The sequence below is a fragment of the Rutilus rutilus genome (assembly GCF_951802725.1).
Source record: "Rutilus rutilus genome assembly, chromosome: 8".
Taxonomy (NCBI): domain Eukaryota; kingdom Metazoa; phylum Chordata; class Actinopteri; order Cypriniformes; family Leuciscidae; genus Rutilus; species Rutilus rutilus.
This window is the reverse complement of record NC_140222.1, coordinates 34,834,576-34,860,830: the sequence shown is the minus strand read 5'-3', so window position 1 is coordinate 34,860,830 and position 26,255 is coordinate 34,834,576. Positions and strand designations below refer to the sequence as shown.

At 34.7% G+C, this 26,255-nt stretch overlaps 2 protein-coding genes and 1 long non-coding RNA gene across 4 annotated transcripts in view; 1 reads left to right on the top strand and 2 right to left on the bottom strand.

Annotated features, from left to right (window-relative positions):
- The window catches only part of senp7b (SUMO specific peptidase 7b), a 29,854-nt gene extending 14,668 nt beyond the window's left edge, over positions 1–15,186 (bottom strand). Inside the window, exons 1-9 of one of the 2 annotated variants that reach the window (XM_084417974.1) lie at positions 14,966–15,186; positions 13,300–13,404; positions 13,022–13,122; positions 12,520–12,771; positions 12,327–12,415; positions 9,940–10,121; positions 8,530–8,830; positions 5,806–5,903; positions 1,976–2,116 (exon numbers count right to left, since the gene is read on the bottom strand). In XM_084417974.1, the coding sequence (XP_084274100.1) occupies positions 1,976–2,116; positions 5,806–5,903; positions 8,530–8,830; positions 9,940–10,121; positions 12,327–12,415; positions 12,520–12,771; positions 13,022–13,122; positions 13,300–13,404; positions 14,966–14,998 (1,302 nt within the window). In that variant the 5' untranslated portion in view covers positions 14,999–15,186. Of the gene's footprint in view, positions 1–1,975; positions 2,117–5,805; positions 5,904–8,529; positions 8,831–9,939; positions 10,122–12,326; positions 12,416–12,519; positions 12,772–13,021; positions 13,123–13,299; positions 13,405–14,956 lie in introns of both variants that reach the window. The other variant, XM_084417973.1, reaches the window with a different exon arrangement.
- Positions 15,187–15,860: 674 nt separating this feature from the next.
- Positions 15,861–20,045, top strand: LOC311296279 (HERV-H LTR-associating protein 2). Its single transcript, XM_084417972.1, has 4 exons — positions 15,861–15,992; positions 16,876–16,916; positions 17,008–17,328; positions 19,824–20,045. Exons 1-4 carry the CDS (start codon positions 15,982–15,984, stop codon positions 19,949–19,951), a joined length of 501 nt encoding a protein of 166 aa, XP_084274098.1. The 5' UTR covers positions 15,861–15,981; the 3' UTR covers positions 19,952–20,045.
- A 1,764-nt stretch (positions 20,046–21,809) lies between these two features.
- LOC311296280 lies at positions 21,810–25,113 on the bottom strand. Its single transcript, XR_014628550.1, has 5 exons — positions 24,995–25,113; positions 24,273–24,719; positions 23,098–23,135; positions 22,669–23,019; positions 21,810–22,558 (listed from the first exon to the last, which is right to left on the bottom strand). It is a non-coding gene; the product is annotated as an uncharacterized lncRNA (long non-coding RNA).
- Between the last annotated feature and the right edge of the window lie 1,142 nt (positions 25,114–26,255).

Genomic DNA, 26,255 nt, shown 5'->3' with positions numbered 1-26,255 from the left:
TTATCATTATCCACCATTTTGGTTGTTTTTACTGAGATCATATTTTTTATATACAATTTTTATTATTATCGTTATTATTTATCATTATCCACCATTTTGGCTGTTTTTACTGAGATCATATTTTTATAATACTATTTTATTATTATCATTAGTATTATTATCCACCATCTTGGTTGTTTTTACTAAGATCATATTTTTTTATATACTAATTTTATTATTATCATTATTATTATGTACCATCTTGGATGGTTTTTTTTTGTTTTTTTTCTGAGATCATATTTTTATATTTTATTATTATTATTCACAATAATGAAATATTATTATACATATTTATCTTGTTATAAAATACAATTATATTATTTACATATTTATCTTGTTTATTTACAACCTTTTTTCACACTGTTTTCACACTTTTTATGGTAAATAGAGGCAGCTCTCTAGGTTTTGGAAAAGAGATAGTGACCTGTTAAGCACATCATAAACACATCCTAAAAAAACGGCCCCCTTCATGAGACCTTAACTATTGCTTAATGGCTTGTAAAGAGAGAAGAAAACCCCCTGAAAATAACACTGTGTCATGTGCTGTTGAAGCATTACTGGACAAACAGTGATAAGCGGTGCTGTTCTCCACGGTCAACAACAATCGTCGTCGTTCTAATCAAAACTGCTTTCTGCCGCTCTGCAGTGTTTGGGGTTCAACAGTTGGAATTTTCTGGCAAACAACGGTTCTGTTGGTCTCTTAATCACATCTGCAGAGCGACGTAGACTAGCTGTTGTTCTGTGGTTTGTAGCCGGACCGGCCAATTAAAATACTGGAATAACAGATGTCCTTCATTAAACAAACAACAACAAAAATCAAAACTGCGTGATTGGCCAATGTGCTGAACGAAAGTGCTGGAAGCATGTGTTGGAAAATGATCCAGAGAGAACTGAAAGATCCACCAGATAAGAAAAATGAAGGGGTCATGACATGTACTTTTTTATTTCAATATTGCTTGAGGTTCACTTATAATGTTAATGTTTTCACACACAAAAAAAACAAATATGCGGAGAAAATAGTATTTCCAGACCCTCTCTGTCTGAAATGATCCATTTTTAAAGGGAGAAAATGAAAATTAGCCCATGGTTTACACACACTCAAGTCATCCTAGGTGTATATGACATTCTTCTTTCAGACAAATACAATACGAGTTATATAAAAAAATATCCTGGCTCTTCCAAGCTTTACAATGGCAGCGAATGGCTGTTTCTGTCCATAAAAGTGCATCTATCCATGAGAAAAGTGCTCCACACTGCTCCGGGGGGTTAATAAAGGCCTTCTGAGGGAAGCGATGAGTTTGTGTAAAAAAATTAATTCTTATTTAACATTCTTAACAAATTCTAGCTTCCGGCCAAACGGCCATACTCAGTCTACTTACGCCTAAAGCGCAACTTACGAAACCTGTGACGTCGGAAGTCGCATTACTCGCATAAGTTGAGCTTTACACTTAAGTGGAATCCGTATGTTCGTTTGGCCTGAAGCAAGTTATTTTACTTTATAAAGTTTTAAATATGGATATTTTTCGTACACAAATGCATCTCTTCACTTCAGAAGGCCTTTATTAACCCCCCGGAGCAGTGTGCAGCACTTTTATGATAGATGCACTTTTATGGACTTCAAGACAGAAACAGCCATTATAAAACTCGGAAGCGTCAGGGTGTTCATTAATATAACTCAGATTGTATTCGTCTGAAAGAAGAAAGTCATATATACCGAGGATGACTTGAGGGTGAGTAAATCATGGGCTAATTTTCATTTTTGGGTGAACTATCCCTTTAAGAGGCGGCTCTTCTAAGGCTTATCAGTAAATAAATACCTCTTAAATGTCAAAAGATCATATCACGACCCCTTTTAGATCTTCCGGCTGATGTAAAATGGTCACTTTTCTAATTTATTATAATTATGAATGATATTATCAGCACAAGACTTTCTCACCACAACGGTCCCGTTAGCCTGTGCCTCGACTGTGTCGTAATGAAGTCTGGTGAAGTCCAGTTCCATGATGGAAGGCACTTCTACTTTGGTCGTTGATCTTTCACCTCCTGCGTTTGCCTTTGGGCTCTTTTGGTTCCCTGACTGAAGCGGGAAGAAAGAGAAAGTCATCAGAGAGAGAAAGAGAAGAAAAAAAAAAAGACATTTACTTATTAGCTACAACATTTTTTGTGTAAATAGACAAAAAATTGTCATTTCAATGAACTTGTAGATTACTTCACAAAATTACTGTAAAGGCTATTAACTTTTATTATCATTCAAATATTATCCAATTCCTCAATTAATTGCCAAAATAATCGTCGGCAGCCCTAGATTAGTTACATTTTAATTAAAATGCACCTATATTGTTTTGCTTTTTGTGACTTTCAGTCGAATAAAAGACAATTTTTCCAGTCATATTTTGTCATTGAAGATTTCTTAAAAATATAATCTCGTCTCGTTCTCGTGAACCCAGTAGTGTGTGTCATCCCGTCTCATTTTTTAAATTTAACCACGGTGACTTGCTGTCGTCTGAATTGTGTTATTCTCATTTTCCTTGGACGTAACGGAAATAAACAAAATCTGCTTTTCTTGAAATTACAAAAAGACAAAAGCACGGCATGTTTCTCATTTCGTCTGCATGTCAAACTGAAGGTGAATACACTAACTGAAATTGACAAACACCTGAGTCGTATTGCTCTAATCAACCTCAAACATCCCGACCCTGTGATCAAGAGCCCAAAGCTTCTCTCAAAGGCGTTTCGAGTTCAGAATTGAGCAAAAATCCCAAATGCTGCATTCCAAACTTACAAGCCTCTCATACCAGGGAGCCACAATGGATTTGTTCACCGATCACGAAAAACAATGCTAACTGAAGATGTGTCCAGCTTGGACAAATAATATTAACCATTCTGACAATGGACATTTGTTGAAAGAGTTTGGTGAATCGATGTAAAACTAAGACACATTCGAAACTCCACAACCATACTGAAGAAATCTAGACTTCAAAAGACAGATGTACGTGATTCTTCGGCATGGTTTCAAAGCTTCTTTAAATGAAGAGTGACACACAAACGGGAGTATGTTAGGATAACACTGATGGGGACATTTAAAGATCAATAAATGATGTGCCATGTTTACGATTCCACATTGATTCTGCCACAGAAAAGTATTTATTCACTTACTGTTCGAAAGTTTGGGGTTAGACAGATTTTTTTTGTTTCTTTATTGAAAGAAATTAATACTATTATTCAGCAAGGATGCATTACATTGATTAAAAAAAAAAAAAAAAGTTACAGCAGGTAACTTCTATTTAAAATGCAAGTTTAAAAGTTCTTTTGAACTTTCTAGTCATCAAAGAATCCTGTAAAAAAATCATGGTTTCCACAAAAATATTAAGTGGCGGAACTGTTTTCAACATTGATAATAATAATCAGAAATGTTTCTTGAGCAGCACATCCGCATATTAGGATCATGTGACACTGAAGACTAGAGTAATGATGCTGAAAATTCAGCTTTGATCACAGGAAAATTCTAAAATAGAAAATACGTATTTAAAATTATAATAATATTTACGACTAATATTTTAATATATGTTTTTACTGTATTTTTGCTAAGAATTAATGCAGACTTGGTGAGAGACTCCTACCAACCTCTACCTTTTTTTAAATCGTAAACTGAAAGGCAATAGAAAATATCAACATGCTTTTATTTTCAATGTAAACGTGTTTATTTTCAACATGTTAATGCGTTCAGTTTCTTTTTAAGAAAACTATATTCTATGTTTACATCATGTATGAGAATATGCAAAAATGCAATAATAAAACAACTTCACCCACAATTTATGGACTTAATTTCACATGTTTTTGACACTGACCTGTATATTAAAGGTATAGCGGAGGATTTTCTTTTTACGGGTGGATCATCAAGACTATTGGTCCTCCTAAGTGTCAATCATTCTGGTGATATGTTTACGTAAGGTCGTCGTACGTGCTCGTGCACACGATTCACACGATGGCGTGCGCTCAAAACACAGGTTGGGCTTCCCAGTGATGCCTCAGTCGTGAAGTTTCTACTTGACAGGTAAAGTTTGGCATGCTATTTGGAGAAATCCATTTAAAATCACTGCTAGTAAAAGTTAATGTAAGCTATGATTAGCTCGTGCATGCTCTCTCGTGCACACGTTTAATAGGCGTTCCCTTTCGGGAGCAGGTAGAGTGTTGCGCATGTGCATTTTTTCAAAAAGTGGAGAGGGCGGTTCTTTTCTAAAATTCGGGAAAATCCTCCGCTATACCTTTAATGTTTCGCCTAATGAGTTTGGCTGGTAGGTGGAATTTTTAAGAGGACCTATTATGCTTTTTTACATTTACAGCTTTCTATAGTGTGTAATGTTGCCGTTCTGCAGAGTTACGAAGCAAAGAGTCACTCCAAAAGGAGTTATTCTCTATATCTCCCTGAAACGCCTTAGTTTTGAGTTTTCTTCTGGGAACAAACACGTCACAATATTCGTTATTTAAGTAATACGCTAAATAAAATGCCGAGGCCTGGTTGAGTTAGTTAGTAGTGTATTAAAACTCGTGGTTATGGCAAGGGTGTGGCATTTCCCAAACACGCTCGAAACGGTTGACCAATCACAACACACTGGTCCAGTCGACCAATCAGAGCACGTTGTGATTTTCAGAAGGTGGGGCTTCATTGAGACAGGAACTAAACAGAGCGTTACTGACAGACTGGGAAGAGGAGCTGCAACAATGAACATTGGAGCATGAAAAACTATTCTAGTAGATCCCAAAAGCAAAATCAAGACTTTGTAAAAGTCTATGTATAATTATGGCCTCTTTAAAGGAGAACTCCGGTCAATTTTAACATTGAGCTCATTTTTTTGTACATTTGGAGTGCTGTCAATACAGAGAACAATGACAAAAATCGGTGTTGCCTACACCGTGTTATTCTCTTTTTAAAATTTGCACCCTGTTGACTTCAATGGGGCAATATTTAAACCTGCTTTTAGCCTCTTAACATCCTTGATGTGTCATTACAAGTGCACAGCCAATGTGAGTGATTCCTTCTGAGTGAACGCGGGTGAATCTGACTGCAGTAGATGTGAAAGATATGGATAAAAATGATGTTTATTCAGCCAGCGCAAATACCTGTATTTACTTCCTGTTTTCGGTCGAAGTCCATAGTAATCGATTGTCGAGTTCACGCGCGTGATCATAGGTACTAAACCAATACTCGACAATCGATTACTATGGACTTCGACCGAAAACAGGATGTAAATACAGGTATGTGCGCTGGCTGAATAAACATCATTTTTATCCATATCTTTCACATCTACTGCAGTCAGATTGACTCGCGTTCACTCCGAAGGAATCACTCACATTGGCTGTGCACTTGTAATGACACATCAAGGATGTTAAGAGGCTAAAAGCAGGTTTAAATATTGCCCCATTGAAGTCAACAGGGTGCAAATTTTAAAAAGAGAATAACACAGTGTAGGCAACAGCGATTTTTGTCGTTGTTCTCTGTACTGACAGCACTCCAAATGTACAAAAAAATGAGCTCAGTGTTAAAATTGACCGGAGTTCTCCTTTAATTGTTGAGTGTCAATAATAAATGTCACCAGATATTACTTTTGTTTAGCATCCCAGCTAGGTTTGATTCATAAATAAACTATTTGTAAAATAAATAGGGACTTTTGTAATCAGCTTTTAAGTGTGTGCTAAATGAATAAAAGTCCATTACACACAGAGTAGGGACATATCTTAAATCTACACCCTTTCTTTATCCGTTACCTGAGAGTCCCTGATCCCCTCAGAGATCCGCTGCTCTTGCAAACTTCCAGAGACGTCATTCATCTCCTCGGCTCCTTCATCATCGCTGGACAGCACGACTGAAGGGGAAAGAGATTGACCGTTTAGAAGCAAGGACCAGAACTATTGTTAAAATGCCTTTGAACAAGAGGTCAGATGTTCTTTCTTCCATTGAAGCACACAGGATGTTCTTCGAAACACGATTCAAAAGGTTTTGCCCATCATATGCAGATAATATAATTTGCGATGAAAACTTTTTAGATTAAATTAGGAACGAATGAAGAATAAAAGCAGTGGTCTCAGACTTCTGGACCACACCGCACGTGTCTAAACGTTCCGGAGGACAAAAAAAACAAACTTCAGGCCTCCTAGATAAACTTCTGATGCTACATTTTCCAATGAGGTAAATGTGAGTGTTGACAGATGTTTCCTTCAGTAAACAGTTTGTATGTGTATTTGAAAAGTTCACTTGATTAACATCATCGAGGGTCGAATGATCGGTTTTACACTGTGTTCTTACAATTCAATATTATGTTTTGAATTGGAAAGTTACCGGCCAATTTTTACTTGCATTTGGCGTTTGATGAGTGTTAATTGCGGACCATGTATTTCTCTTCTCTGTAGCAGAGGCTTCTCTTTGGCTGGGTCCCATAATGGGCTTTGGGAGAGAAACGGGGACATGGGTAATCCTCTCTCTTTTTTTTTTTTTCATCCTTCACCTCCTTCCCTTCCTCTTCCTGTCTACCAATTCATCAGAAAACAATAACAAATTCAATGTCGCCCATCTGGTTTTGCTACATTAAAAATGGCTCATATTGGACATATTTGCAAACTAAGTGGACATTTGTTAGCCATTCAAATCAATCCATTCGAATCCTCTTTGTCAGATCATCACTAGAGGAAAAAATGAATGTGAACTAAAGCTTTTAACAATGGAAAAAGGATTTATATATTTTTTTTATATTTATTAGAAAAAGAATTATTTTAGGCCAGATCTTTTCAATGAATCAGTTGATATGGTTCACAAAACCAGTTTGAATGAACTCATTGACTTTATGATCCAGACTGGAAAAGAAGATTATCAGTGAAGAATGAAGCTGTTTCTCAAACAAAGCTATCTTAAGACTTCAGAAGAATTGGAACAATGTGAAGGTGCATAATTAATGACAGAATTACGTTTTTTTTTGGATGAACTATTCCTTTAACGGCAACCATAATAGGGGATAAAGAGTTTAGAACGAGCAAGTCCTAGCTGATCATGAGGAGGAGGATGGTGCATCTGCTCTCCTCTCTAGCAGACAGAGGTGTAATGGGCTTTACTCAGAACTTGAGGTCAGGATTGTAGTAATCTAGATTGTGAGAGTGAATGCTGCTATTCTGCACACCTCACACTTAAAGACATTAATCTTTATAAGCTCATCCTTCATCCAATGACAGCTCAGAACAGACGGCACCTCCAAGTACAATGGGACCGACCGTCTCGGAAAATACTTCATTTTTTAACAAACTGGGTTAATTCAGTTTCACTCTCTTTTTTTACGTTCACACTTAATCTGCATTTCTAAATCCAGATTCCACTTTGTGCATTGGTGGATTGGTACTAATTATATATCTGTTCAATAGCAGTTATCAGACATAGGCTTCTTTTGTTGCCTGTTAGGTTGATTCAGTTTCACTTTCTATTTAAATTTACACTCAATTTGAATTTCTTAATTCAAATTCTACTTCGTCCATTGGTGAAAGTTAACTCATTTATTTAGGGATGCACTATATATATCTGTACAATATCAGTTATCAGAAATAGGCTTCTTTTGTTACCTGTCAGGTTAATTCAGTTTGACGTTTTTTATAGAATCTATCAAAATCAGAAATGTAATTGTGTATGTTAATTTCCCCTTTTTTTACATTTAGATTACCTTTTGCCGTCATCTAACGCTCAAAGTTAATCTTTAGAAACACTAATAATTTAATAACACCGTTAAATGTCATCTTTAATAAATCTCAAGATGAATATCCATTTTTACAATGTAAATTATGTTGTGATGCCTAAATTTACTTGCTTACATTTATTGATTTTAGTTTTTAGCCACAATACTTAAGAATTTTCAAATCAGCTCAAACTAAAAATTATAATCAGCTTATCGCATTTGTCAGAATTAATGTAATTTTGGTGCAACTTCATTTTTTAATATTTGTATTTATTATTATTACTTACTATAAATTTCAACAATCCTCTAAAGTTCTTTGATGGCACAAGTCATATCTGGGGTCTTAAAATGTCATGAAGACTTGACTTGAAGACTTGAAGTTTTTGAGCAACCACCCAGATCACCATAGCAATTTCACAGCAAAGTTCTGGAAACTCCCTGTGGTTACGAGTTTTGCACAGGCAAGCAACATTCACATTTTTGTTAGAAAATGTACATATCTAGTTGGTTGTTATTTTGACCTCCTGACCGTTTCCAAGAGTAAATCTGGTGCCTCTGCCAATCAGTGTGTTTAAGAAAAACGTCTTCCATTAAAGGCAAATGCAGCAAGTTCACTTTTTTCAAGTGTTTATGGGGTAAGCTGGCATACACAGCATGCAAAAGCTGTTAAACGAACTACCCAGCACCCTGGAGGGTAAGAAAGTTTAAATAAGGCTAGTTTGCCCTCAATGTTTGAGAAGTTGTGGAAAGAATCAAATGAAAAAACAATCAAACGTACTTGGCTCCGTGGAGCTGGGCTTGGTTCTCTTGTAGGTCTTGGAGAAACCGTGGGGCTTCCTCCTCAATCTGTTGCAGTAAACAGACCCAAAGGGGTCTTTGCTCTTGGCCTCTGGTGGGGAAATCAGTAGGGTTTTTTTAACAGGCACAGAGGTGGTAGCTCTTTCTCCAGAGGACCTGAGATGCCTAGCTTGAGCTTCCTGAACGTCGCGGCCTGAATGGAGGCTGGATTCATGATTGGACGGTTTGGAAACAGATTCTTCATTCGACACATTTCCATTCTTGTTTTTGCTTGCTGCTTTCTGGGGGCAAAATACAAGGGACAACAAAGAATAAAGTGGTTACAGATGGCATAAAGGCTCCTTTTGAAATATCGAATATTTTAATATTTATTAGGTAACATGACTGAACGCTTCAGAAAGGCTACAAAGCAACTTGAACTTTAATATTTATGAACTAAGACTTTGCTATAGTAGGATTTGTAATATTGCCATCAGTTCCCCTTACAAGCTAATGAATATTTAAGAAGCCCTACTATGGTAAAGGCTCAGATCATGAATGTTAAGTAACAGGACTGGAGGGGTTTGAGGCAACATCACATCAGTATGACTTAATTTATATTTATGAGCGGTGAAGGTATGCTTCATGAATATTAATTAGGTAACATGACTGGATGATCAGTGTGACCTCATTTACATTTATATGCTCTAGGATGGTTAAAAAGCAATGTCAGACCTAATAAATATTTATTAGTCGACTTTTCCATTGTAGGATTTGTAAATTCACCGATAGTGTACCAAGGACGCTATGACCCAAGGAATATTTACGAGCCTTACAACGGTAAAGGATTAAATCAAGAATATGATCTACATTCTTCTGGAAATTTACGAGGCAACCTCAGGATAACCTAATTTATATTTATGAGCCAAGACTCCGGCACAGTTCATTTTTCACATAGCAACATTGCTTTGAACCAACTAATATTTACAAGTCCTATTATGGTGAAGGTTTGGTTCATGAATATTAATTAGGTAACACGACAGGGTGGTCCAGGAAGGTTATTATGCAAATTAAGCATGACCTCGTTCAAACTGATGACATTGTACAAGTAGCTATGACATAATCAGATAGCCTTAATTAATATTCATGAGCTAAGGCTTTACACCATGAACTGTATTATGTTAAAATACTGGCTCATAAATATAAATGAGTTCAAACTGACGTTGCCTCATAACCTTCCTGGGTACAATGGTTAATTCATGATTACTGGTTATGTAACATGACTGGATGCGCCAGTAAACAACACCAGTCTCTAATTAATATTCATTAGCTAAGACTTCACCATAGAAAGGTACTTTATTGACGTCTGGACTTGACTGGCTTTCACTGAATGACAAGAACGCCATCTCACCTCAGAGACGCCACAAACAGAACCTGTGGGCTTTAATTTGCGGTCAGTCCGCGAGACGTGATCCAGGTCCTCTGGAGTAGACGACCGCGATGTCTCTTTCGCCGGAGAACTGCCTCGTGTCTCTTCCGTTTCTTCATCCTCATGGAAAAGCCCACATGCCTCCAGTTGCCCCGGATCCAGGCCTAACAAGACGGAATGATGGAGAAAAAAAAATAAAAAAGAAGAAGAAAATTCTGGGACTTTACAAGCAGCACATAACCTTCTCCTAACGACTTTTACGCACTCTCCAGTACATATAAAATGGCCTTATTGAGCAAATATCATTCCTCCACCTTGGTGGAGGTCACATCAGCCATGAAACGGGGCTAAATCGCCAAAATCCCCAGAGACGTGGAACTAGACAGAGTATAAGCGAGAGGGCCAGCAAGAAAGAGAGCAGCAGGACCATTTTAACAGATCCATAAAGTTAAGCATTTGTTTATTTATCAGCGATCCGAAGCCAGGAAAACTCTGATGCCGTCCAATATTATGTAGAGCAGGCAGTGAAGGAGGGTCAAAGGAAAGGAGACAGCTGCGAGATGTTAAACATACCGCCTGAAGCACAATGGAGGGAAAGAAGAGAAAGACAAAGCTGATCATTAAGGTACTTAGAGATGCAGAGACTCAGTAAAGCCCAGAAACTGAGCATTTTCCCTCATTAGCTTCTTGATAATCTACATCAGATATCTCAGCCAAAGTTTACAGTTTACTTTAACTGCTTATTTAGTTTAACGATCCAACTCATTAGGGAGAAACCAAAGTCTCTTTCTGAATTACGCAGGAACAGTCGTGCTATATCATGTTTGTGTTTTTGGCAAGAGTCAGTATATAGGTCAATTTTCGTTTTAATTTATGGTTACTTTTATTATATGTTTTTACATTTTCTGAAGATTATGGTGTGCACGTGAAAAACTCTGTGCCACAGTTCTAAAGTGGTTGCCAAGTCATAAAAAGGTGTAAGTAATAAAATATTTAATAAATTATATAAACATTATTTTATTTTATAAAAATATATAATTGTGCATGTTAATAGGACACTATTAAACTATATATATATATATTATTTATGCTATCTACACCTTGTATTATATAAGTATATATTTAAAAAATGTATATTATATATTTATATACATATAATTAACTACATATGTATTTATAAATAATGTAAATGTGTATTTTTTTATAATAAAAAAATATATAAATAAATGTATAGTAACATAAATGTTCAAAAAGTAGAAAAGAGAGAGTGAAATCTGGATTGAGAAATCAAGATTGAATGTGAATCCAAGAAAAGAGTGAGACCGAATTAACCCGACAGGTGAGAAGAGAAACCTTACAAACCAAAATGTTTTTGTTCGTTCATTAGAAGCATTTTGCACCGCCATACAGCGCTTGCGAAGATGTATCGGTCTTATTATCGTTAACAAAGGGTATGTTTACACGACAACGATGCATTAAAAATGGAAACGTTTTTTCTTTGTGTTTTTGTGTACAACAACATTGTTAAAACGATGCCTGTTCACAAGGATCCGTGAAAACGACTAAAAACGCTGTATTTTGCTGCCAGGCCAGTAGATGGCGATGTCCCTTTGTAAAGAAACACTACGCACCTATAGACTCAACACCGACCTAATTGCATTTACACAAATACACATTTTTGTAGTTTACATGGAGACGGTAACGATCTCGTTTTCAAAAACGTGCACTTTGAAACCCGTTTTCAAAACTTTTCAGGCCCCCAAAACGGCATTGTCGGGTAAACAAACGACAAAAACGTGATAAAAAGTTTTCAGTTTTTAGCTGTAAACGGTGTCGTGTAAACGGCCCCTAAAGCTAAAAGAAAAAACATTAATGTTAATTGAAATAAATTAACAGAAATAAAATAAAATATACTTTTTGTAAGCAATATTTCAGTTAGTTTCAAAAGCAACATTTCTAATTTTCATTTAGTTTAAGTTGCTTAGTAAAATTAAGTAAAATTACTAGTGCTGTCAAATCGATTAATCGCATATGACATAAAGGTTGTCTTCTACATAACATTATGTGTGTATATATATTATATTTATATATATCTATGACTGTGTGTGTGTGCGTGTCTGTGTATAATATAATAATACATATACAAACATATTTACATAAACAAAAACGTTTATGTTAGATGCGATTAATCGTGATTAACTGATTTGACAGCACAAAAAAATGACTAAAACTAAAATTGTGTGTGGGGGGGGGGTAATAAAACCAATTCGACAAAAAAACAAAAACTAAATTTAAATAAAAACAAATAAAAAATATTATGAAATACTACAATAATATATTAGTGATGCTAAAATAACACAGGGATGTACCTCTACGAATCTTGAACGAGCTTTCAGACGCCCCCGAATGGTTCTCATCATGGCAGAGAAGAGTATCCGACGCTCTTTTGGGTCTCCAACTGAAACACATACACATACATGTTATAAACCCCACTAGATCATACCAGTATCTCCTTCTCTGGACCATGTGCACTAACCGCCACACCATGGTTCAGATTCTCACCTGCTATTTCCTGGGAAGTCTCTCCCTGCGGAGGGAGTTTGACATTTGGGTCTGAAACCGGTCGTCTCGGACAGCTTATTAGGCGTCCCGTTCGCTCGAACAGGGCAGACTTTTATTGCCTGTTTGTTCATTTTAAAACTAAACAGTCCACGTGCGGATCCTTTGGGAAGGTTATCCGAGCAGGTGCGCGTGACGCGGCCTGGCGTCCGTGCGTCAGGTGAAAGATCCGGTCTCTCACCGCTGAGGGATGGCCTGATGGGACACAAATACAAATAAAATGAGCCGTTATGCAACTGATAATGATATTTTGCTCTTTAAATGTGGCTCATATCCTTCCTGGTTATAATGTATGTAAAGTATGACTACTTAAAAGTTGCAATCCTAGGTTTAATAATTAAGGTTAGGGATTGTTTCAAATCTTTCAGCTCAGCTGTTCTCAGCAAACACCAGTCTCAAAGTAAATAAACAGCTCCATCTAGTGACGGTTTATCTGAAGTCTTACCTCACATATTCACTCCTCTGTCCGTCTTTTGACAGCTTATTTCCATTAGAATTGGACTTATGAAGCGTTCTTCCATTAAGAGTGGTTGAACCCCATTGCATCTGTGGAACGAGAAATGTTTGAAGAGCAAAAGGAGTGGATTTACATTAAACTACAGTGTTTGCATTGACTTATAGGAGCTTATCTATTCTCTCAGATGAGACTGTAAATGGAGAACACATTTTTATTGGCTGATTATATGGACATTTTTCTATTAGTGTATATGATGTTATCATTACCTTGTGCGTGTTGCTGTCCTGCAGTCGAGACAGTGGAGACTGCATGTCAAGACTGCATGAATCTGACGGCTGCTTCTTTTTGGGGATTCTGAACGGGACATCCATCTGCAAAAAATACAATAATTGATAGGATTTTCAAGTAACTCAGTTCACTTTTACACCATAATAAATCAACTTTATGAACTATAACAGACGTATAATTTGTATAAACAGGGTTTCTGGAGGTTATTGAACAATTCTCAAAATACAAATGTCTAGGAAGCACACAATGAGTTAACAAAATACAATTTCCAACAGATTTCCATTACTTTTAAATTAATTTTACAATAGAATATTCCACTAGAATATGGGAATAGCCATAACTTTTAGTGTGCCTGCAAAAAAAAATTAAATAAAAATTTGTTCCAGTACAAATGTCTAAAGATTCATAATTCAAAATACATTTACTTGAGAATCAAATTCTGTGAAATTGATCAAAATGAAGTGAGTTTATGATTAAAACAAGAACAAACATCTACCAATATTGTTAAAAAAAGAGGTCATATCCCACTGAAAGATAATTGTACTTGATTGAAGCATAAATATTTCTCAGAAAACAAGACTTTGTATCTTCATTTTGCATCTCAAGTAAATGTATCGGGATTTAAGGATATTAAAGGATATCTGTATTGGAAAATAAGTCAAAAACACCGAAGAAGATATAAAAAATGTTTGCAGCGCAAGCAACATTTAATGCCATGACTTTATGAATTTAAGACTTTCTGCTCGATTTTAAGACCTTAAATTGTGCGGATTAAGACTTTTTAAGACCCTGATAAGACTATTTCTCAATAAATATTTTAATTTATTTTCTTAGTGTTTCCCAAACCTGTTTTTTTTTTTAACACTTAACCAAAAATGTCAAATTATACTTGATATTGTTAACATTACGATTAATACTATTACAGTCAATTATTACTATGAATCACTTTCGAAAATAAAAACTTAAGTTTTACAAATAAAAGAAGTTCTTAAATATAAATATACAGATATTCTGCTGCAATTTACACATACTTTGCAGTTTGATCTTTAAAAAAGGTACTGAGTGTTCTAAGTACATAATAATAATAATAATAATTATTATATTAATTGTGATATTGGCAGCCTTAATATTTTAAGTTCCTACTTTATTTTTACAAACCAAATTTATATGCAAAATTGAAGTCTTTCCAAGTAGCTCAGGTTTGTAATAACTGTTTGATCTTTCTGTCCTCCATAATTATTATTATTATTTAGAAATTAGGCTAGTGTACTTCATCTGTATGTAAACAACAGTGACCAAAGGCTATATCAGAACAATCCAGTAACCTTAAACCTCCTGAAATCCCTCATTCACATGGGGTTGAGATTTATAAGACTGTTTAGATGTTTATATGCTCACCTGACAACCAAAACTGCTACAGTCACTAATCAAACACAGATTCGAGTATAAAACACCATGCGCGAGCTAATCTTATATCATTTTGATAATATAAGTGTCTAGAACCTCTAGATATCATGAACGTGATTAATATCAAACAGTTTAAGCTTTTAGCATTGGCTGTTCAACTCCAGGGCCATTAATATTGCACATCTGAGCAGATATTGGTCTTATAAGCTTCATAAATGCCATACTTACAGCACACACCTGTCTGAGACTCGCTCTATAAATATCAGGCATGGGCTATGAACGGGTAAAGGCACTGATAAAGCATTCTGGTCAGCAGAATATCAATAAGTGCACTAAGAAGTGAGCATCCCTCTTTCTGTTTATGTCCGACGTTTTTCCCGATTCTTCTTCTTCTTCTTCTGCAGTTGAAAGTTGTGGCGGGTAAATAATCGAAATCGTGATTGCGCCATCTAGTGTTCAGCTGGATGAACAGAATCAAGCATCATTTGTTTGTCGGCGTTTGTTTCTAATGCAATAACATTCAAACAAATCTGAAGATTATACCAAACTAATTGTGCGGGGGGTAAATCAAAAATTTCTAACTACTAAAAAGTACAATATATATATTAAAAAACACAAAAATTACTAAAACTCTGAATTTAAAATGAAAATGTAAAATATAACAATTAAAAAACAAAACAAAATGGGCCATCAAAAAACTATTATCTCAATGATACTAAAATAACATTGCTTAAGATCATGACAAAAAGCAGCACTGACTAATATGTTCCATGTCCATATCAATTGTAGCCTATAACAAATTTAACTAGTAGCCTATGGAGACGTCTTATTGGAAATACCTAGTGTTACTGATTTTATTGTTCGTTTTTGCAGTGTGTGGCTCGTATGATTTTTATTTTAGATTAAGGTGAGCTCTTTAAATTAAAGATAGGCTATGTATTCGAAAATGAAACAAACATAAACACACCAATATTATATTGGTGTTACATACAAATATTACATACAAATCTTATACAGTATAATTTATATATTTTATTCATATAATGTGTATTATTTATTTTACTCGACAATACATATATGTATTAATATATATATATAAAAAAATAAAGAGATGAAAATAACAAAGCCAACCAGAGCATGCGCACTGGCACTGCGCACGCAGTTAAGATGAAAAATGGGATAAGCTTCACCGTTAAATTTTAGCTTAATTTGTCAAATAACTATATGTTGGCATTTTTATAAATTTGTGCATCATGTTCAAAAGGTAGGCTACGTTGTGCTGAAATTGTCGTTGTGTCGCAGTCGACATCTTTATCCTCTGGCCTTAAGAACAAAGGCGCAGTGTTACGATAGCATACCGTTAGACTAGAGGCTTTGTGCTAGCTGCTTCAGTCGATATATCTGTAAATACTACTACATTTACGATGATAACGTTTCCTAAATATTCCCAGCAACGGAGAAATCTAATTTCCAATTTATACGTTCAAAAATGGTCCGTCTGTTTGCGCAGATATATCTACATTAACTTAGCCGTTATTTCTAATAATTAGCTTGCCAGGCTACTTAAACATAAACAATATGGAATTCATGAAAACTAAATTAAAGTACATCAAATGTCATCGAATATATTTATGTTTGTATTATTTGTATTGCATAGATATAGTTTAGGCTATGTGTATGTATTATTATTATATCTGACGTCAAACTGCACCTGTTGCACTTAATTTCAGATCAATTCATCATATATATTGATGAATGTCAGAATTATATTGTATAATGCAAGAATATGGTTTAAAAGATTTTAAATGATCTAAATACACTGTTGTCCATTACCATTGGTGTAAATGTAGCCTATATAACTGTCAAACTGACACAGAATTTTTGCACAAAACAACTATATATTCACACTTCTACAAAAGCCACCTGTCAATGTAAACCGCACTACTAGAGGTTTCATCACCCACTTTTGTCATCGCAAATGACGTTTTGTTGACCTCTGTGTCTCTGCGACACCTGTTGTTGAAGTCTCGGTCCCCTCAGGAAAAGATGTTTCTAACTAGTACCCTGAGGCATATCTTTAATATTGGGAATAGTAGTTATCACAGTTTAGTGTTTCTGAATGACTGTCTTTGTGTTTGTTTTTGCAGTGTGTTGTTCGTCTGTTTCTTTATACTAGTTTTGAACGAAGGTAAGCGCATAATATTGCAGATATTTATTTGAATCAGCTTGGAAGTAAACATCTTTCACATGTTCATGGTCTGCCTCTGCTTTTGTTTCAGCATCTGTGGATAAAACCGTTGAGGTTTTTATCGGAGATTCTACAGTTTTTCCGTGTCATTCTCCCCGGCAACCTACTATTTTGACTGCATACTGGAGATATCAAGACAGCAAGAATGTTTATGACATACAAGATGGCGTAGAATCGACTAAGGAGCAGGACCCAGTGTACAAAAGCAGAACTGGAAGTTTTCCTGCAGAATATTCAAAAGGAAACTTCTCCCTCAAACTTAGGAAACTTCAGAAAGTTGATGCAGGGTCGTACTGCTGCTTCCTCCCCGAATTTAGTTCTCATCAAATATGTACAGTGCTTCAAGTCAGAGGTGCGATGAATTGGTTGCCATTATTAGCTCTTAAAATTCTTGATGTTAAATGTCAGTAATTGGGATTTAAGTGTGGCGAAGTGAAGGCGGTTTGTATTTTTTCCCATGATATAATATGTTCTCTTATCCCAGTTTAATGTGCTAAGACAAATGCACAGTAAGCTGTTCGTAGGTTTACATCCTGAATGTAAACACTGGGGTTTGGTGGCACTTATAATAAATAAAATAAATAAGCTGTTAAGTGAGGAGGAAGTGTACTGTGAACGAGAAGTTCAACACAGAATGTCTGAGACCAAAAAATAAAACAATTTTGAAAACTAAAACGACAAAAAAATAAATAAATCTCAAAAACCCACAAAAAAACTGATTTGACAAACAAAATAACCAGCCTGACATAATACATAAAAAAAATAATCTGTTTGACAAACAAAATAACAGACTATAAACCAAATAACAAACTAATATAACAAAATGACAAATTTGACAAAAAAGCAGAACAAAATAACTAGTCTGACAAACAATATAACAAATCTGACAAACAAAATAACAACTTCTAAAACAAAATAGCAAAGCTGACAAACAAAATAACTTCTAAAACAAAATTACAAATCTGACAAACAAAATAACAACTTCTAAAACAAAATAACCAGTTCGGCAAACAAAATAACAACTTCTAAAACAAAATAACAAATCTGACAAACAAAATAACAACTTATGAAACAAAATAACAAAAAAGCTGACAAACAAAATAACAACTTCTAAAACAAAATAACAAATCTGACAAACAAAATAACAACTTCTGAAACAAAATAACAAAGCTGACAAACAAAATAACAACTTCTAAAGCAAAATAACCAGTTTGGCAAACAAAATAGCAACTTCTAAAACAAAATAACAAATCTGACAAACAAAATAACAACTTCTAAAGCAAAATAACCAGTTTGGCAAACAAAATAGCAACTTCTAAAACAAAATAACAAAGCTGACAAACAAAATAACCAGTTTGGCAAACAAAATAACAACTTCTAAAACAAAATAACCAGTTTGGCAAACAAAATAGCAACTTCTAAAACAAAATAACAAAGCTGACAAACAAAATAACCAGTTTGGCAAACAAAATAACAACTTCTAAAGCAAAATAACCAGTTTGGCAAACAAAATAGCAACTTCTAAAACAAAATAACAAAGCTGACAAACAAAATAACCAGTTTGGCAAACAAAATAACAACTTCTAAAACAAAATAACAAATCTGACAAACAAAATAACAGACTATAAACCAAATAACAAACTAATATAACAAAATGACAAATTTGACTAAAAAGCCGAACAAAATAACTAGTCTGACAAACAATATAACAAATCTGACAAACAAAATAACAACTTCTAAAACAAAATAACAAATCTGACAAACAAAATAACAACTTCTGAAACAAAATAACAAAGCTGACAAACAAAATAACAACTTCTAAAACAAAATAACCAGTTTGGCAAACAATAACAACTTCTAAAACAAAATAACAAATCTGACAAACAAAATAACAACTTCTAAAGCAAAATAACCAGTTTGGCAAACAAAATAGCAACTTCTAAAGCAAAATAACCAGTTTGGCAAACAAAATAGCAACTTCTAAAACAAAATAACAAATCTGACAAACAAAATAACAACTTCTAAAGCAAAATAACCAGTTTGGCAAACAAAATAGCAACTTCTAAAACAAAATAACAAATCTGACAAACAAAATAACAACTTCTAAAGCAAAATAACCAGTTTGGCAAACAAAATAACAACTTCTAAAACAAAATAACAACTTCTAAAACAAAATAACAACTTCTAAAACAAAATAACAACTTCTAAAGCAAAAAACAACTTCTAAAGCAAATAACTAGTTTGGCAAACAAAATAACTTCTAAAACAAAATAACAAATCTGACAAACAAAATAGCAACTTCTAAAACAAAATAACCAGTTCGGCAAACAAAATAACCAGTTTGGCACACAAAATAACAACTTCTAAAACAAAATAACAAATCTGACAAACAAAATAACAACTTCTAAAGCAAAATAACCAGTTTGGCAAACAAAATAGCCAGTTTGGCAAACAAAATAGCAGACTATAAACTAAATAACAAATTAATATAACAAAAAAATAAACAAATTTGACCAAAAAAAAAAAATAAATAACCAGTCTGACAAACAAAATAACAACTTCTAAAACAAAATAACAAATCTGACTAAATAAATTCTAAAACAAAATCACCAGTTTGGCAAACAAAATGGTCTGTGTACCTTCTGATAATGTTTGGATTTTTTTTGTGGAATGTTTGGAAACGATCATTCTTGCACTTTCGTTTGGTGTTGTTGCATTTGGCACAGACTTCACACACTTCTCCTCTTGAGTTTTAGTGCATTTCCTAATGATTGTCCACACTGTGAGTCAGTACTAGCCTACATGCTACTGTTTTTTCATTCTTCTTTCATTGTTTTTGTGTTTTAGAGGAACCAAGGGGAATCCAAAAGAAGCCAGGCTCAAACCGTGGCGTTGAATCCAAAGCAGAGAGGATTGTCTCTCTGTTAATTCCTTTCTTCGCTGGGACTATTCTGCTCTGGTTGTGCGAGTGGTGATTGTGGGCAATATAGCAGAAAGCACACACTTGTGCAGGGATCAGCTTTATATTATATTATGTATTAATATATATATATATATATATATATATATATATATATTATTATTATTATTATTATATTAATATTATGACAGAGTCAAAAAACGAAAACAAAATCTGTTGAATTAGGACTATTTCCTACTATGTCCTCGCTGGACCACAGTAAGAACCACAAAATTACATTCCATGTGCAGTAATTCATCAATATGTAATTTTGATAAACATTTAGACGCACACACGACATATCTGACATGTTATAGATCTTACTCTGGGCAGATGCTATTTACTGGACTGCACTTTAGTTTCCGCCATTCAGCTTGCAAAACATCCGGAACATTTCCAGTGGACAAAACCAATAAATGTTTGGCATTAATGGCATTAATTAACGCTTAACAGTGTCCATTCACATGAATTAAAATATGGCATCTACCCTGACGAGGTCAATCGTTTGCGTTCTTCGGTAATCTTAAAGATTTGATGTGATGCAGTGTTTTTGTTGTGTGATACTAGTTGAGTTGTAACTAAATGTTGTAACTACAACTGTTTACAGCAATTCTGTTGGACTAGCTTTATTGTATTTATTTATTTAAATTATTTATTTAATTTAAAATAAGCTAATTTATTTAAAAAAAAAAATATTTTAACTTATTCAAACATTTGTCATGTAAACATCTCAAAACTTAAGCTGTGTATTATGCGTCCTGGAATAGTGCAAGTAAATGTGTTCTGTCTGTTGTTGTTTTTTTACTAGTTTTGACCAAATGAAACTGCGTAACGTTTGACTACTAAGGATTTTTTTAACGAATCTAAAGGTCAATTATATGAGAAAAGGCCCGTGTCAATGACATGTTTAGGGACCAATCAGTTTGTTGTGTTTTACATGTCACTTGTTGATCTGAAATAGGTGATGTTGCAATATCAGGCACATGTTTTGATGGCACCAGGTGAAACCTCCATTTTCTTAGTGTACCAGTTTTGTAACTCTTTAATGTCTTGTGCTCAGGAATAAATTACCCTTCCTCATTTCATTTCATTTCTTCTTCCACCTGCAGTTTCATCCTCCATCAGTCTGCATGTTCCACAACAGAAATTGTCCGATAGGGGATAAAGTATGTTCAGATGGTCAGCATGGCGGCTGCTCTTATTATTTCTAAGCCACTGACATGTTCTTATACGTTTTAACGTATTTGTAGAAACTACTACTCCTGTCTTAGTGCTCCATCTATATATGTATGGATCACTTATTGATATAGTGCTATTTTGGTATTTTTTTGACAAAAATAGTGTCATTTTAATTGAATTTGCACTGTAAAATGAAACCACCTTTATTAGAAATCATAATATTGTACATAACTGATAATTTTAAAGAACATCACGATTAGTTTATAATTCAAAGGCCTTACCCCCCAAAAAATGTTGGTGTACAAGTTTATTTATTTTTTGCATTATATATATAGGCCTACTTTACCTTTATGATTGCACTGCTAAAACACTGCTATTCTGCTTATTATTCCGTTCTCCCCCATCCCCCATGTAAACTACCAAAATGTGAATTTGTGAAAATGGTGACCTGCAATGTGTATTACATGTTCAGTCTATAGGTGTGTAGTGTTTCTTTACAAAGTGACATCGCCATCTACTGGCCTGGCCTGAATAATACAGTGTTTTTAGTTGTTTACACAGATCCGCATGAACTGGGATCTTCTTGACAACATTGTCGTCATACGTGGAAAACCCAAAGGAAAAACATTTCTGTTTTTAGTACATTGTTTAGTATGTTAATTTACCGATACATAAAAGATTGTCCAGTTTATTATAGGGTTAATATTATACAGTTTTATTAGCAGACATTGACAGAAATGACAATGACACTGAAAATGTTACAAGTCTCATCCATATACAAACATTGACGAAAGCCAAGCTGTGCACGATTAAAATTAATGAAATCTGCATTTAGAATACATACAAGCGAGTCGCTCGAATGGCGGAAGCCATGTTGCGCCTCCATCTTGAAAATACATTAGCCAAAGAGGGACATACCTGGAAATTCAAGCTTCGCCTTTCGCGTTTTTACACTCAGTGGCACCGAGACGAATGCGAGGGGGAGATTACTCGCAACTGCCGGCAGATTTGAAATAATACGGCCACCGTAGGAGTTAAAAAGCCCTCGGAATGGGAGGGGCTAGAAAGTAATATTCAGTTGGTAGTCATAAACAATTTCACCGCTAGATGGGAGAAAATCCTACACAGTGTAGCTTTAACATTCACTTCAATCACCTTTAACACTATCAGTTCAGTTCTGATACAGAATCAGATTAAAATACAAAGGACCAACATGTTACTTTCTGAAATGTTTGTTAAAGGGATGACAATACTTAATGTGCAGATACTTGAAAAATGTACCTAAGTACAATAACTGAGCAAATCTATTTTTCAACACACTGATTGAAGAGATCTGAACTCTACACTAAAAACTAAAAGGATAAGAAAAAACTGAGTAACAAAGACACAATTAGTGTCAGTTCTCCATGTAGTCCTCCATGGTTCCCTCTTCCTACTGGTCTATCTGTGAGACAAAACAACAACAACGGTAAAGTGTGTTACATTAGTTTGACCAGTCACTAACTTAATTCATAATTTCAGTTTTTACTATGAAAATCTTCAGATTATACACACCTTTGACTTGAAGCTCTATGTCAGTTTGATATTGAAATGGCCCTGTGATGGTACAGATGTACGTCCTTGCATCAGTTTTTTGAAGACCGTTGAGTTTGATGGAGACATTGCCTTTCTTCTGCTCATCAGGGAATGATTCAACTCTGTTCTTGTACTGTGGGCTCTGGACTTCAACTGCTTTGTTGCCAATTATGTCAAACACTTTATTGCCTTCATCGTCTCTCCAGTGTACATTAAAATCTTCAATTTTAAATCTTTTATCCTGAAGCTCACTTTCAGGGATAGAACATGACAAGATAACAGAGTCTCCAATAAAACCCCAAACTGTGTCCACTGAAGAAGAGAAGGAACCTAAAAAAAAATAAGCAAAAACACTGTTTGGCTTCTGCATGTGACATGAAGGTTCATTTAAAAATTTTAATCTCTCACCTGCGATATACAGCAGAAACACTGAGATGATGCACCAACTGTAGAAAAAGAAGATAAAATGATATCAACAGCATGCTAACCTACTTTTGCCTTTATATTTGAGAAATATCTTCTCCCACACCTTCTCTCCAGTATTCACAATCATCGCAAAGGAACTGGTTCTAGTCAACAATGAATCATGTACTTCTCTCCATTCAGTAACATTCTTCTGTGACATTCGAAATACTGTAAATACTATCAAAGTTTCATCACCACCACCATCTTTTCTTTCACAGCAACAAATGTTGATTAACAGCATAGCTTGTCTAGCACTGTAGTTTGAATAAAGCACGTGCACTAACATAGACCCAATATGAGCTTTTTACTTAAAATGTATACTAATAAGAAATGAATTAGTAAAAGCATAGTAAAACAAGTAGCAATTTATTTGATCCACACCCAATTGTGCCGTTCTCCGTCTCCGGCCTAACCTAAAGCTAGACCGTATACCGTATTGCATCAAACCTTCTAAACTATCTATTTTATAAAAACTGCTGTAACTATCTACTTGCACTGGATATTAATCTCATATTTATCTGTAATGAATATAATTTGTGCTATATGTGGTCCAAAAATGATATTTTTTAAAATATTGCTTCCATTCTACTTTCTCAAAATTCACTAAAACATACCTGTGTCCCATGGTGTTTTGGTTTTATAACCAGCCAAATTAAAATGTATAGAAATGTATATCTAATACTAAATTTACGTAACTAACTATCCGAGTAAGCGCCACGTGTAGTTCACATACAGTCGACGTGGCAATGAGAGACGCATGGTGCATACGCATGCGTATATGTAATGTGACGTTTTCAGGTGGCTAAGATAAAAGTATCAGCTAATTTTATCTTTTTTGACAAGCTAGAAATTTGGTTTACCATTAACACCCTATTGTTTTTATATATTTTTTATGTAATGTTGTCTTTTCCATCTACACAATACTCCCCAAATGGTATTTGATCCCAAGAGGTCACTTTAAACTGGCTAATTTTTCTGACTACTCTGAAATTTATTTTATGATTTTTTATTTATAAACATCACTGCTCTTACCTGGTTAGTTTTTCATTTCTATAGTTTTGGGACAGGTACTATATTACTGAATAAGATTGAGCAAATATAATACAACTAAGACACACCTTTGATGAAGAACTGTGCTTGTTTGCTGAAGATGGAATAAATCCTTCTTGATTCTTGAGTTGACTTTGAGGGGAAAATATTGAAATACAATTTCATGTAGTTATTTTCCTCATATGAAATCTTGCCTTGAAATGCCACATTCTGTTATGATTCCAGGCTTGTGTGGACTTTTATGTTATTTCCTGTTCTGTGCCAGGTTTTGTAGTCCTTTGTAGTTTTTCTTATTGATTAGTTCCTGATTGTTCCCAGGTGTGTCTTGTTTGCCAATCTCCCCTTGAGTGTATTTATACCCAAGTGTTTCTCATGTTCTTTGTCTGGTGTTGTCCTTTGGTGGCCCCCTGGCCCCCTGTGTTTAAACTATAAAATTGCATTTGGATCCAGCTCCTCTTTTGTTTTGTTTTTTTGAGGTCACCCAGCATACACATTCTTTCTTTGCGCCATCTTGTCTTTCAGAAAAAAAAAAGAAGCATCACAGGAATTCAGTTTTTAAGATTCCATTTTGGGAGTGTCTTGTTCATCAAATTCCTCATAGTGACCTTCAAATGTTTAAAAATACTAAAGAATAAAAGTAAAATTAAAATAAAGAACTTAAAAAAACAGTTTTTTTGTTGTTTTCGGTTCCCTATAAAATGTATTATCTGCAGATAAATACAGAAGAAATCTAAATAAATGAATTGCTGCTCACTGCCAAGGAAAATAAAGTAGATGAGATGTGACTTACCTTAAGGTACTTTTTGCCTTTGCCACAATCTAAAAAAAAAAAAATAGCTTGACAGTGACCTGCCTTTTTTCTCATCTTCTCTCTGTTACAGAGATGTCTGCTCTTGCCAGAATCTGTATACAGGTGATGAGGAAATAAAGAGCTTATAGTTGTGATGGGAGGAGCAGAATCCACCTGATGAAAACTATTTTTAACAGGAACGACAAGCCATACCAGTTTACATTTTAAAATGACAAGTACTGTAGAATGTGTGATCTATCATTGGTGTTGTTTTAATAAAATATGACCCAAATAAAAACAGTTCAGCTGAAATACCAGGATGAATATGAAGGAGGGTCACCTGACCTTTATTTGAAGTATAAGCTTTAAATCAATGTGTGCAATAGGCCTACAGAAAATGATCTTCAAAACAACACAGAAACTCTTAAGACTTCCTAGATAAGATGTATCTGTAACTGATAGATGTATCAGCTCAGGAGCTGCCTTAACATGACAATATAAGGTCAATGACAAAAAAAGTCATGGAGAAATGCAAAACATCGAAATGCAAAAGACATTGGGAAATGCAAACCATGGAAATGCAAAGCGGAAAATGCAGAATTCAAATATGTTTTGTGGTCTGTGGTGACTCGATCATATGATCCGCTCTGTGCTATCGTGTCTCTGGACCGGAGCTGACTGTTTGATCGCTGTGGCGGTTCGACTGAAACTAACCTGAAATCAGGCTTCGTTCACCCCAATGGAAAGCATATTTACACCGTCTGAATTGTTCCCTATCCCCTATATAGTGCCCGATTACCACTCAATTTTAATCTGATCCTGGGAACGTCTAAAATCATCTGACTTGACAAACTTAGAGTCCTTGGTGGTTTCTGAAGAGGATGTTCCAAATATGAAGTTGCTAAGTTGTGTGTAATGCTTCATAAACTAGAATCAATATTTTAAAATCAATACTATATTTAATTGGGAACCAGTGAATTACAATAATCTAGTCTAACAGAGATGAAAGCATAATCTTCCCAAAATTGCTAGATGAAAAAAAAAATGGTTTAACCTTTGCTTTGTATCTCAGGTAAAAGAAACAGTATTTGACCTCAGAATTTGTTGATCAAATTTCAGAAAGAAAGTCTTCAAAATTACCCAAATCTGAGAAATGTTGGGGCCCCAAACCAGATTATTTCAGTTTTGCTTTCATTTAAATGTAGTGATATTCATGATTTGGTATTCGGAATTTGTCCTCTGTATTTAACCCATCCATTTA

Excerpts from the sequence above, each read along its gene's own strand:
- LOC311296279 (XM_084417972.1), top strand. Across the intron at positions 16,917-17,007 it reads TATACTAGTTTTGAACGAAG|CATCTGTGGATAAAACCGTT; the intron begins GTAAGCGCATAA and ends CTTTTGTTTCAG. Across the intron at positions 17,329-19,823 it reads TACAGTGCTTCAAGTCAGAG|AGGAACCAAGGGGAATCCAA; the intron begins GTGCGATGAATT and ends TTTGTGTTTTAG.